This window comes from Sander vitreus, chromosome 12 (assembly GCF_031162955.1).
Source record: "Sander vitreus isolate 19-12246 chromosome 12, sanVit1, whole genome shotgun sequence".
NCBI lineage: Eukaryota > Metazoa > Chordata > Actinopteri > Perciformes > Percidae > Sander > Sander vitreus.
Window position 1 is genome coordinate 20,087,957 of NC_135866.1, and position 13,347 is coordinate 20,101,303.

Consider the following 13,347-nt stretch of genomic DNA (forward strand, 5'->3'; position numbering starts at 1 on the left):
TTTTGATTTAAAATAAAAAAAATAAAAATAAAAAATAAAAAGTGTTGTAGATGGCGCTGTAGCTCACATTGACTTCACCTTCGACCTTAAACGGATGCCGAAGAAGAAGAACACGTGTTTCATGTGTTTCCTCTTCACCCTGCATGGACAGGAGTCTGCCTTGTAAATAAATTGTATTCAGCCAGGGAAAGGTTTTAAAAATGGTGCGTAAATTAAAGCACCATGAACAGAAGTTGTTGAAGAAGGTGGACTTCATCAACTGGGAGGTGGACAACAACCTGCACGAGGTCAAAGTGTTGCGGAAGTATCGCATCGAAAAGAGGGAGGACTACACCAAGTAAGCAACAGCGGCTGGTTACTGTCACTAAACCTTATTGTTCTGCTGTGTTTAGTCGTGAATATGTTAGCCAGGGTACCATGAAATACACCTTAAACGCTTTTATTCATTTATTTATTTAATGTTTTTACTTTGTTATAGCCAGCTACACTAACGTTACATGATATTTACAAATACTAGATACAGTGGCTTGCGTAATTTTACACACCCATGCTAAAGTTGACTAAAAAGAGGAATAAAAATCCATCTTTTGGAAATTGATCTGAATGCCTTAATAAAAAAAAAAAAAGGAAAAATCCAACCTTTAAGGACACCAATTTTCTTTGTGAATGAATAATGTATCGTAAATAAATAAATGTTCTTCCTTAAAATACAGGGGGCATAAGTAAGTACACCCCTATGTTAAATTCCCATAGAGGCAGGCAGAGTTTTATTTTTAAAGGCCAGTTATTTCATGGATCCAGGATACTATGCATCCTGATAAAGTTCCCTTGGCCTTTGGAATTAAAATAGCCCCACATCATCACATACCCTTCACCATACCTAGAGACTGGCATGGTTTTAGTTCAGTCAGCCTAATAGCTGGTTTGATTTGCAGTGAGAGATGATCTTATGGAAAGTACCCCATGCCAATCTCTAGGTATGGTGAAGGGTATGTGATGATGTGGGGCTATTTTAATTCCAAAGGCCAATCCTTTTTTTCCACAGAAAATGATTTATTGCCAAGTAGGTCACACTTACAAAGAATTTGCCTTGGTGGTTGGTGCATACATACACATATTAAACGTTTACATAATGTAAACAATAAATACAGAAACAATGTATACAAAATAGCTGTTTAACACTAAAAAGAGAGGCTGAATGGTGGAGGACGTGCAAAAATGTTTAGGATATACAGTTGTGTTCAGAATAATAGCAGTGTGTTTAAAAAAAGTGAATAATGCTCAAAATCCTTAGAATAGCTTTTAATTCCATAATATCAATGCATTGGGAACACTGCACATTCAATTCCAAATCAAAACATGACCAAAATTGATCAAGTTTGTGTTATACCATTACAGAAAGTAAAGAAAAAGGAATATTAGTCTGTTAAAAAAAAAGCAGTATTTGCGTTTTTCTTTACAAACTCAAACATTTACTGTATGAACTGAACAATGTCTCAAGGGTTTGCTTTACTTTGAATCACTGCACTAATATTTAGTTGCATAACCATTATTTCTGAGAACTGCTTCACATCTGTGCTGCATGGAGTCGACCAACTTCTGGCACCTGTGAACAGGTATTCCAGCCCAGGACGATTGAACTACATTCCACAATTCCTCTGCATTACTGGGTTTTGCCTCAGAAACAGCATTTCTGATGTCACCTCACAAGTTTTCTATGTGATTGAGGTCTTGGGATTGGGCTGGCCACTCCATAACATCAATCTTGTTCATCTGGAACCAAGATTTTGCTCGCTTACTGGTGTGTTTTGGGTCATTGTCTTGTTGAAAGACCCATTTCAAAGGCATTTCCTCTTCAGCAAGTATTTTGATGTATTGAAACTGATCCATGATCCCTGGTATGCGATAAATAGGCCCAACACCACAGTATGAGAAACATCCCCATAACATGATTTTTGCACCACCATGTTTTACTGTCTTCACAGTGTACTGTGGCTTGAATTCAGCGCATGGGGGTCGTCAGACAAACTGTCTGCGGCCCCTAGACCCAAAAAGAACAATTTTGCTCTCATCAGTCCACAGAATGTTGCCCCATTTCTCCTTTGGCCAGTCAATGTGTCCTTTGGCAAATTTCAACCTATTCAGTACATGTCCTTTTTTCAGCAATGGGACTTTGCGGGGGCTTCTAGCTGATAGCTTTGCTTCACATAGCCTTCTTCTGATCGTAACAGTACTCACAGGTGACTTTAAGTCTTCTTAGATTTTCCTGGAGCTGATCATTGGTTGAGCCTTTGCCATTTTGGCTATTCTTCGATCCATTCGAATGGTAGTTGACTGTTTTTTCCCACGTCGTTCAGGCTTTGGATGCCATTTCAAGGCATTTGAAATCATTTTGGCTGAGCAGCCTATAATTTGCTGCACTTCTTTATATGTTTTCCCCTCTCCAATCAACTTTTTAATCAAAGTCCGCTGTTCCTCAGAGCAATGTCTGGAACGACCCATTTTGCTGAGTATTTCAGTGTGAAATGCGCTATAACCAGCATGCACAACATTTACTTCCTTCCTTCCATAAATATGGGCCATAATTGACACCTGTTTCTTCACAGAGTCAATCACCTCACTAATTGAACACAACACTGCTATTATTTTGAACATGCCCCTTTCAATTACAGATTTAATTACACAGAATGAGCAGCATGCGTGTCATGACTGTTGGGTCTGTTGGTTTTCTATGACTCTACAACACTTACTAGTAAATTATTTGCCATGTAGAAATATCATTTCTACCAAAAAATTTGATTTATGAGGTTAGTGATGTTGGACTGCTATTATTTCGAACACAACTGTATATAGTATGGGCAGGTATGAAGTACAGGATGTAGGTTAATGCAAAGTCTACATACACAGTCTAGTATACAGTCAATGGTAGCAGCTGACAAGTGAATAGTACATAGAAAAGCAAATGAATTGTTATTGTAGTGTATTTTAGTGTTTATTTCTCCTCTGTCTCAGGTACAACAAGTTGAGTCGCAACATCAGAGATCTCGCCCAGAAAATCAGAGACCTGGATGAGAAGGATGGCTTCAGAGCTCAGAGCACACATCAACTACTGGAAAAACTGTGAGTTTCTCGATGCGTCAAATGCATTTTTCTATTAAAGCCATATAGGATATTTAATTCATAGCTTTTCAAGCTTCAAAAACAAAACATTCTGCAGTGCTCTAATAATAAATAAATTGGATACATAAAACTACAGCACTGAGCACATGGCACGTCCTGAATGTGCAAAACATAACGGAATATGTAAACCGAAAGGTTATTAGGCATACATTAAACAGAAATAATCAATTATGGCCCGGCCGATTATCGATGCAGCATCGTCCACGATTCGATGCATCGATTATTTGATTAATTTCCACACCTCTATACAAAACTCATGCTTACTGACGCATCACACACACTCTGCCTTCAATCAAAAGAAAATGTTCTAACATGGCAACATATTAGACAATAAAGTTTTTTGAATCTTGAATCTTAAGTACTCCCCTCATGGCTCTGATGTTGTCACTTTAAATTATCAACTCTTTCACATGAGTGGTAGCTGAACAGGAAAACCCAGAGTTAAAAGACCCGGTTGATAACCAGCTTCATGATATCGGCTATTGTGGATCACCAATGTTAACCCAAAGAGAGCTAGAGTTGAACTTGCTTCATAATACAGGCTCCTGTACTGTCATACAGTGGTGTTTGTTTTCCTTTGTTGTTTTGGACAGTCTTGGTTTATCTGTTTAAAATCACAATATCCCACTGATCTTTTTTTCGTTTCTTCACATAAGGTACAGTATCGGTCTCATGCCCACCAAACAGAATCTGTCCCTCACAGAGAAAGTCACAGCATCGTCATTCTGCAGGTAAATCATCCCAAAAAACCCATCTTATACTCTAATTATTACACAGCTTTGTTGAATTCTCAGTTGTGATTGGTCAGTCACGCCATTCTACGGTCTGTTATTTCTGATCGTAGAATCTCGAGGACCATTTTGTGTCAAATTATTGATTTCATTAGTAAGTAGCCTTCTAATAAGCAGGATAATGTAGAGAGAGCTGGTCATTACTAGAAATTGAACCCTTTCAGGCTGATTCTGCCATCAGGGAAAAGATTTCGTGTGCCGAGATGTAAAACAAACAGGCTTAAGCTATCGTTTATTCCAACATCTATCAAGCTTCTGAACTCCAACAGTAAATCTTAGCACAACAGAGCAAAAGTGCAATGAATACACCAGCACTTTTTGCACTTTGCTTATTACAGTTTCTATTTAAGATGTCATATTGTCTGTACAGTCATATGTGTCCTTCTTTTGTGTCCTGAGAATGTTTTGTGGATCTTATGTTTATGTTTTTATGTTGATTTTAAAATGTTTTTTTTTTCTGTTAAATGTTTGTGTTGTGAAGCAACAGATTGTAGCACTATGCCTAAGACAAATTTCCCCTTGGGGACAACAAAGTGTATTCTATTCCATTCCATACATTATCCCTTACTGGAGCCCTTGGATGCAGTTATATATCATTGAGTTTACCCTTGTGACCCCTGCAGGAGGAGGCTGCCCAGCATCATGCTGAAACTCCGTATGGCTCAGAACCTGAAGACGGCCATCACCTTCATCGAACAAGGACGTATCCTTCATTACTGCATTATTGCAAGAGTTTGTTTGGGAGTGATGTCTTGAATTTCCTTTGAGAAATTGGTTCCTTTTGTCTATGTGAAAGTGTAGAAAGTGTTTTGCAGTATTGACCTTGACTCAGTATCAGATGTGCGTGTTGGCCCAGACGTCGTCACAGACCCAGCTTTTCTCGTCACAAGGTTAGATTTGACACTTTGTTTTGTCTTCTCATAATTAGTTTGAACCACTTTATGCCGCCTTTCACACAAACTGTCCATTCTGCAGAAACAGGAATAGGCAGTATAGACACATGTGAAAAGCGTCTGAAGTGATCAAATATTGACACTGTTACTGTGACTTTTTCCAGAAATATGGAAGATTTTGTTACTTGGGTGGACTCCTCCAAGATCAAGCAGCATGTCATGAATTATAATGATGAGGTGAGTGAGTTTTCAGCATCCGCTTATATATCCACTGTAACTGTTTTGTTTCAATGCAAATGATCATCTGGTGTTTTAATCAGAGTCCTGTAACCTACAAGTGTCACTGATCATTTTTCTGGACTAAAACATAATGCTAATGTTATACTACCATTGTGTTTCTTTTGCAGAGGGACGACTTTGATCTGGTGGCATAAGACTGTTTTTTACATCCATTCGTCACCCTGGAGGATAGGAAAAGGACAGTACTCTGCTCTTGTAACTATGGCGTGAATAACTCCACAACCCAGGAGTCAACAGTTCGAATCTCTTAGCAACTTTGAAATTGTGGCAAGAAAATAAGTGCTCTCGCCTTCTTAACAACAATAACTAAAGTTTCATCTGAGCAAGGACAAAGGAACACACTTCCAGGCTTCACATTGTCACCAAACACCTCTTTTGTCAAAATTTTATTTAATCGGATCTATTGACAGTTAACCATCCAAAATATCTGTAATCTATTCTCCTATACCTTAATGTTGTTTGTGCTGCATAATGTGTTCTTTGTGTGAACACGAGCTGGCTTCACAGGGTACGTATGTGACCATGGAAATGCTGGTGTAGGCCCAGATGAAATGCAGCGCGTTTGTCAACCGTTCTTTTGCTGTGAAGTTAAATGACGTATGGCGTTTTTTCCGCTCCGAGTTAGTTTTTTTTCAACTCAAGGCGTTCAGGATGCTCCTGCCGCAACCAAAAAGCTTCACTCTCATTGAAAACCATTCAAAAAAGCTGCCCCAGGCTGCTTAAATGTCCTCTGTCTTATCTGGGCCTTAGAAGTGTGTATATACCATGAAGAGGACTATTTCTGTCTGTTCATATTAACATAACTTGTGTCATAAATACAGTTGTAAAATAGAAACTATAGTTCGATAAATATTTAATATTTTCAATAAGACTTTGTTACAATGTAAACTCTGTCAACAATAAACATTGTTTTATCACAGTTAAGACTTTTCACAAAACCTCTGCATATTCATGCATGGTTTCTCCTCAATGTTGGAACTCTGAAAGAAATCCCTATTTCCAGGTTATAAATGTTAATTTATCTACACCCTGCTCTTAATATTCCAGTAAACAGAGTTACATGAACTCACCATGAAGCATTTGCTTCCATACATAAAGAAGTCCCATCGCAGAGCTATGGCTCAGTTTATAATGTATACATGGCATAAGTCAAAGCTGGATAAAGCATAGGAAGAATGTCTACCTTCAATAGGGATAGGCTGTATATGATCCCTTTAAGGCACCCTGGTATACAACAGTAATGTAACGGAATCAGTTAAAATTCTTGTTTTTTCAAAATGAAACACCCTCTCCCTTATGTTAAAGTCCATGTTTAAGAGTCCATCAGAGCCACCAGAAACGCACATAGATGATGAGTGTGATGAAGAACACTGACACGGCAGCCACCTTGGCATATGCGGAGCGGGTGTTGAGGTATTTGGCATCGCCGCGGTACTTCTTCGACAGACCGGACAGATTGCTGGCTTTTGTGTCTAGAGCTGAGGGAAATAAAAGTATCGATGTGATGAACTGGACATTTACTTTTAAATAAAGGACATCAAGTTGTGTAACTACTGACTACAAAGGGGTAACAAAATTGACTAAATACAATCAACACCTCTGACACATAACATAATTGACACAGAACAAATATTTTCATATAGGCAGTAGTAACAGTAAAACTGTATTTGATTTAGGTGTTTCTTGGTATTTTGTCCCTTGTGTTTTGTGCAGGTACCCTGGCCAGGACAGATTTTTGTATGACTACTTACCAGAAAGAGATTCTCCTCTTTGCAGAACTTCCTCAATATTTGCCACCATAATTCTCTGGACATCCTGTAGCTCTGTGTTAATACTGCCAAGGTTCCTCCTGGACCTGCTGTCAATGTATGACCTCTTTGTTTTCTGGATGTAAGTGTCTGGAACAATGTATGTACGACATAAGCTTAATCAAGGATTTTGTTCTTTCTGCAGAAAGACAACATTTCTTGAATCTACCATGTCACAAATAGTCTTACCAAACTCGATGAAGGAGTATGGTCTCGTTACTGTGGGTACTCTTCTTCCATACTGGTCATAGAATTCACTGTGGAGGTCTTCAAGATATGCAAACACCATCTTTTTGGGAAATGAAGCCTCACAGAGGAAAAGGTAGCAAACACCCTTTGCTATTAAATAGCTGAAAACAAAAAACAAGTTAAATCCAAATCAATGGTTAATTATAATGAAATGTTTTTCCTAGTAATATTTCTTTTATATACAGTCTGGGGTAATGTATGTATCAAAATAAACCACCAAACTAACTGTGCAACATTACAGACTAACTGTGCAATATTACAGAAGTAACATGGATTTTCTTTGAGTACTTGGTGCTTGTGGTAACTTACTGGAAGTTCATGTCCCCGGCCTCCAGGGTACAGCGGTCCGGACTTTGTGCATTCAATTTACGGCACAGCTGCTTGGCTTGGCTCTGGTACAGCTGGAGGTCTCTTCCTGACTGACAAAAAATAAGCAAAAACAGGTTGTAAACAGAACTGCAAGTACAATTGTATGGCAGTTTTAAAACAATCTCATATCAAGACTTGTATTAAAATGGCACATACAGTCCAAATCTTTTGTTGGACCTAGATTAATACATTTGACAATGTAATGTAAAAATCATACGTATTTGTAGTGGACAGCAGAAAGTTAACTAGCTACGTACATTGTTATCTGACCATTGCATAAAAAACAAATAACTAAAAAGTTATAGCTTTATTAAAATAAACTGCTGCTTCGTGGATTACCTAATTATATACCAAATGTCCCAATATACTACCAAGAATGAAAAAGTATTTATTCCTGTTTTGGGGAGGTCTTACGTTACACCTTTGCGGATAAGCTAACAGTCAATAAACATCACATTTTTTAATGAAGTTTGGCGTGTAGTCGTCGTTTAGAGAGGCTATATGGGCAAGCTAGCTTTCATGTCACCTGTTCATCCTCCTGTATGGACGCAGCGAGCGGTAGTCCGTCCGTTACACGAGCGATGATTGTTAGTGAAGTCATATTGATGAAGGTCAGTGACCGGCGGCGTCAACTGTCGGTTTCTTGTCAGAGACAAGTGAACTTTAAAAACTTTGTATGTTTTTGATGTCAACTTTAATGATGCAGAAGGAATGAGCTGGACGGAAGTTCCTAGTGCGCCGGTGAATTAGGTCCGACTGGCAACTGATGAAATGCAACTTCGTAGATTTCGTCAATTTCCATCGCATAAAGAGGTAGCTGCTTCTAAAAATTGTATGGGAAATAAAGTGGATTGTTGTGTTTTGCGCTGAATAACAATAATAGTTAAAATATATATATATATATATTCGAAATTAGCATTAGCTGTTGTTTGATTGGCTGCTTTATTTTCCAATCGGTCGGCGCTATTTCATCACTTTCACAGAGTATCAGGCCATGAGCTACCAGACAGCTGCAGACGGACTGACTACATCTCGACTGCTGATGCCTGTATTGAACCGAGAGGTGTAGATGCGGTCTGTCTGGGTCCTCCGTCTGGAGTGAAGACTCTCTAAACTAAACCCAGAGGAACCATGGACAAACCAGAGAGGTAATTTTGCTATTGTTTGTTTACTTGGTTCCGTATTTGCGATATCATCACAGCGTTTCCTGTTGGCCGTTGGATGCCAGCTCTTTTCGCATCTTCTTTTGTTATTAGGCTAGTTGTCCTGAATCCATGATTTGAACCCTGATCGTTATCCCCTCACTCCGATGTTGTGAAATGAGACGACGATGGTTGAAATTTTGCAGCAAGGGAATGCATTTTCTGCTAACATCCCATGTTTCTTATATTTACTTGCCTACAATGGTATGATGGCACAGTGATGCACCGTTATGGGCTGCAGCTGCAGTTTTTATCTATATACATGTACAAATGTAAGCTAATGAGGAGGATATCAGTGATGTGTGCGGAGCAGCTGACTGCAGCTGGACTCAGCTGTGCGGCCAGTGCGTTTAGGATCAACCATGCCTTATGGGTTCAAAAACTCAGCATTTCGACCGAGTGATTTGGTAAATCACATCGTTATCCATTAGCCATATTGCTGCGGCTCTTACAAGCCGATATAACAGCGGAGATGTTATCACTTGTCTGCGGCCTCAGTTTAATCCTCTGAGCGCAACAGAAAACCCCCATTCGCTAATAGAAATGACCCGGCGGCTTGGCACCGTGGCATCCTAGCTTGAGAGGCCCTTATTGTTGCAGTGCAGCTGGCACCGCCGTGCGCACGTTCTGAATGGTGTTTCCCCAGACCGGTATGTGCATGATTCACAACCCGGCTAGACCGTCTATTTTACGGTCTTTTCAAGAATATATTGTGATGCTCGCGTGTTTTAATTCTAGGGTGGGGCGTTTCATGACTAATTGATTATGGAAAAAAATAGTGATTCCAAAGCTGGAGTTCAGGGAAATTCTTCCCTTGCGAATTGAAGGCTATTTCCTACTTCCTTTTCTTGAAGAGGTTAGCTCTTTTGGTAATGCTGTTTACAGAGACCACACTCTTCACTGGATGTCTCTAATAAAGACTGATGCTCCTGAGAAGATTCCCACAGAGACAAAACCTTAATCAACATGCCTGTCTGTGATCTGAGGCTTTCTGCTTGGGGGTCTTTGCTCATAAAAATAATAGGGCTGCCCCCTCTTAGTCAATTAGTCGACTAATCGATCGTTTTGGTCTTAGTCAACTAAGATTTCTTTAGTCGATTAGTCATGTTGTATGCTTTTTTTCATGCTGAATGACTTATTTCCAAGAAACGTATGAGCACATCTCTGGTAAACACAAGAATTAAAGTGGTGCTTTTGCATGACTCTTTGCGGAGAAACTCAGATTTACAGATCTGTCGATTAAATCAACTAATCGATTAGTCGATACAATTGAATGAGTGTTAGTCGACTACGAATTCCTTCAATCGAGCACAGCCCTAAAAAATTAGTTTGTGAACTCCGGATCTACACATATCCCTCCCTCATATCTGCCCCCACCAGGTGTTCCTGTGATGCTCAGGGGTGAGGAGGAGAGCAGCTGAGGAGGAGGAGGAGATGGGCTGCACCTCTGCCAAGCAGGTGTCTGCTGTGTCCAACGGCGAGGAGGGCCAGAGTAAAGCCTACAGCAACGGGGACCTCCTCTCTGGTCAGTCTGTTTACTGTACACACTGATCACAGTTCCCATGCACCTCTATGTGCCAGGTGGTATCCACGTCCGTATACTTGCTTTAATTCGGGTTAGGACCACAATGGAAACAAGCCTTTGGGCTTTATTGTGTTTTTACCCTTTTGAACACCTCTTGTTGATTGTTGTTCAATAAAGTTTTCAATCAATCAATCAATCAGACTGGCCTTTTGGTAAATATGATGTGATTCACTGCTGACATGGGAGTTCCTTTATGACATAGCCTGCAATACCTGAATCTTCAAAGATTAGGCCACATTCATATCGATATGGGTATTTAAAAAACAAAAAAAATAATAGTACAGATGATACCTTAATTTTTCAAGAGTTTTGAAAATTGTTAGCAGTATTGAATAGGGACCCTGATGCTCTCAGATAATGATGGCAACATTAATTAGTGCGTTATTTGGTCTAGAGCCTAAGATGTCATCTTCAAATTTCAAATTGTTTTATCTGACCAAGAGTCAAGAAGAAACATTTATGTTAAAAAGCTACTAAATCTCACACTGGAGAAGCTGAAACCAGTAATTGTTTGGCATCTTTGCTTGAAAAAAAAATCACTAAAAACAATTTATTGTCAAAGTTGTTGCCATTTCATTTTCATGTTCGCTCTCTTATATATAACACAATTTTTCTCTAGGTATAGAAAGTACAAAAAAGCGCACAATGCTGCTATGAGTAGTATGGCTGGGTATCGATATATACCAAAATAAACCAGTACAGAATAGTATCCAAACTTCTGCAGTCAAACGAACATTCAATCCTTTTTGAACTCAGATCTAGAAAAAAAAATCACTGTGTATGGTTTTTCACGCAGCCATTCACCACATTTTTGTGTTTTAATGCAACATGTGATTGGCCCACTACCGCAGCAGCAAGTGGTGGAGTGGTGGTGGCATTTCACACAACTGAATGCTTCTATTCACATGATGGGTATCGAATTAAATCGGGGGAAAAAAAGGTATCAAATGAAGTACTTTATTGATATCGATATCACTTTAAGGGTACTGGTAATCATACTTTTTAAACGATACCCAGCCCTAATGAGCAAGCATTAGTTCCTGCTGGGATGTAAAAAAAAAAGAAATCGCCTTCCACTGTCAACATGCAGTAAGAGTATTTTCACAGGTTTAATTTCAAGTGCACACAAACGGTCAAACAGTGCCATCTGTTCATGGGGCTACCATCGTCTGCAAGACAAATGTCTATTATTGTCATAGTTGTTAAAGCTGCTACGGAGGAATGATAAACTGCAACGGTCTGTGAGCTACAATAATAACTTGCACAGCATTAATCTGATGTGTTATAACTGTATGAGTCCATCAGGCCATTATTACTCTGGTTCGTAACTGTATTTTCGTTTCCTCCTTTCTAAATGCGTGGGAGTGAGATCGAGGAGGGGGCTGTGCATGTGTGAGAGAAAAGATGGAGAGGCAGAGAAAAGAGGAGAATCAGGCTGACAGCTCATGTGTTTGCAGCTTTCCAACCATTGTTACGAGAGGATTTAGTCTGGAGCGTGAGAACTCAAGCACATAATTACTTTGCCAAGTACTTAACTGTGAGAACAAGTAACCCAGAGGATGGCTCTGATCGGGACGGCTGTGTGTGGGTCATCCTCTGCTGTTGTGTATTAATAAGAGATGTGCTCCTCTCTTTCTCCCACTTTGTCACAGATGAGTACAAGATGAAAGGAGTGGAGAAGGTCAAGTACATCAGTGGAGAAGAGGGAGGCGGGGATGGCCAGGACAGCACAGTGCGTGATTCTTTTGTACTCTTTGTATTCTTTTTTATGACTAGAATGGGACATATACTCTATATAATCAAAATGAGTAAACTTCGTATTCAGACACATTTGATCAGATTTTGGAGCACCGTGCTGCATACATCTGCATATTAATGAGGAAAAAACTAAATAACTTTGTATTAATACCACACAATATTGTGTGCTTGGATATCCTGCAGGAGAAAAGTGCTCTCCTTGGTAAAGGTCAACACATGGATGAGACAGGGTCAAACGGAAATGGAAAGATTCTGTAAGTGTCATGGACTGATGATGCTACAATATCAGGAACATGTATTTATATGTTGTGTATTAGACTATACTAGTTTGTCTATTTTGTTGATCATCTAAACTCTTCTTCATGTCCCAAGTTATACTGCAAGGCTCTAATCTGCTGTACCGCTTTCCTTTGCAGGAGCATCCACTCCTCAGAGAGTCAACAAGAATTCTTCAGGATGTTGGATGAGAAAATTGAAAAAGTAAGAAATGACAACCCATCATTGGCGCATTACTTTGTTTTTTAGTGGTTGCAAAAAGCTCCTGCTAAATTACATAATGGATGTTAATCTTAATACTGCAGCACTGCATCTGTAGCAAGTGAGGATACAGCAGAGATGACATAATGATACCTTAAAAAAGAAAAGCCTCAATCTGTCCTGTGCTTTCCAATTGTGGGGTTATTTAAAGTAGTATTGTTGAAAACATGTTTTACTGAGTGCTGCAGTGTGACTTGATCTGGTCAGGAGTGGTTTAGTTAAACTGGGCCTCTTTATGAGTTATATTGTTGTATGGCAGTTAAGTGATATCCTGTGAATAAGGCTTGCATTGTTCTATACTTTTCTCATTGTCAACAAATGCCATGAAAAAACAAATAAAAACAATGAATTGATTATACTAAACAGTAATATATGTGTATCTAAAGCCTGATATACAGTAGCTTATTCCCATGTGACATAAAGCTCTATTGTTAAAACACACCAATGAGCCACACTGTTGCACTGGGTGACATGTTCCTTCATTATATTGAGCACAGGCACTGTCCTGCTGCCGGAAATACTCTCTAGTGCACCAAATGTGTATTTATCCGCTGCTAAAAATGATCCCCAACAAATGCACTATTTACTCCTGATTTAATAATGTTTGCAAAAACCAACAGTGGCCAGCTGTTTAGGGACATTATTTAGTCTTTTTTTTTTATTATTGTTGTTTTT

At 39.2% G+C, this 13,347-nt stretch overlaps 3 protein-coding genes across 4 annotated transcripts in view; 2 read left to right on the forward strand and 1 right to left on the reverse strand.

The window, feature by feature from the left end:
* Positions 1-98: 98 nt before the first annotated feature.
* Positions 99-6,083, forward strand: imp3 (IMP U3 small nucleolar ribonucleoprotein 3). The gene is made up of 7 exons (XM_078264434.1): positions 99-337; positions 3,013-3,120; positions 3,837-3,911; positions 4,595-4,674; positions 4,810-4,861; positions 5,029-5,101; positions 5,272-6,083. The coding sequence occupies exons 1-7, from the start codon at positions 201-203 to the stop codon at positions 5,296-5,298; spliced, it is 552 nt and encodes a 183-aa protein (XP_078120560.1). The 5' UTR covers positions 99-200; the 3' UTR covers positions 5,299-6,083.
* sec22ba (SEC22 homolog B, vesicle trafficking protein a) lies at positions 6,001-8,202 on the reverse strand. The gene is made up of 5 exons (XM_078264433.1): positions 8,117-8,202; positions 7,531-7,640; positions 7,162-7,322; positions 6,916-7,062; positions 6,001-6,642 (listed from the first exon to the last, which is right to left on the reverse strand). The coding sequence occupies exons 1-5, from the start codon at positions 8,189-8,191 to the stop codon at positions 6,488-6,490; spliced, it is 648 nt and encodes a 215-aa protein (XP_078120559.1). The 5' UTR covers positions 8,192-8,202; the 3' UTR covers positions 6,001-6,487.
* Positions 8,203-8,312: 110 nt separating this feature from the next.
* The window catches only part of LOC144526783 (uncharacterized protein C1orf21 homolog), a 6,388-nt gene continuing 1,353 nt past the window's right edge, over positions 8,313-13,347 (forward strand). The window contains exons 1-6 of one of the 2 annotated variants that reach the window (XM_078264436.1): positions 8,313-8,403; positions 8,574-8,738; positions 10,173-10,317; positions 12,030-12,109; positions 12,319-12,389; positions 12,552-12,615. In XM_078264436.1, coding sequence (XP_078120562.1) covers positions 10,227-10,317; positions 12,030-12,109; positions 12,319-12,389; positions 12,552-12,615 — 306 coding nt within the window. In that variant the 5' untranslated portion in view covers positions 8,313-8,403; positions 8,574-8,738; positions 10,173-10,226. The other variant, XM_078264435.1, reaches the window with a different exon arrangement.

What these genes read in the sequence shown, in the direction of transcription:
- imp3 (XM_078264434.1), top strand. Translation starts at nt 201, where the DNA reads ATGGTGCGTAAATTAAAGCACCATGAACAGAAGTTGTTGAAGAAGGTG. An exon ending in CATCAACTACTGGAAAAACT is followed by an intron (nt 3,121 to 3,836) that starts GTGAGTTTCTCG and finishes TCTTCACATAAG; the next exon opens with GTACAGTATCGGTCTCATGC. An exon ending in CACCTTCATCGAACAAGGAC is followed by an intron (nt 4,675 to 4,809) that starts GTATCCTTCATT and finishes ACTCAGTATCAG; the next exon opens with ATGTGCGTGTTGGCCCAGAC.
- sec22ba (XM_078264433.1), bottom strand. Translation starts at nt 8,191, where the DNA reads ATGACTTCACTAACAATCATCGCTCGTGTAACGGACGGACTACCGCTC. An exon ending in GCCGGGGACATGAACTTCCA is followed by an intron (nt 7,323 to 7,530) that starts GTAAGTTACCAC and finishes TTTTGTTTTCAG; the next exon opens with CTATTTAATAGCAAAGGGTG. An exon ending in AAGAGGAGAATCTCTTTCTG is followed by an intron (nt 6,643 to 6,915) that starts GTAAGTAGTCAT and finishes TATTTCCCTCAG; the next exon opens with CTCTAGACACAAAAGCCAGC.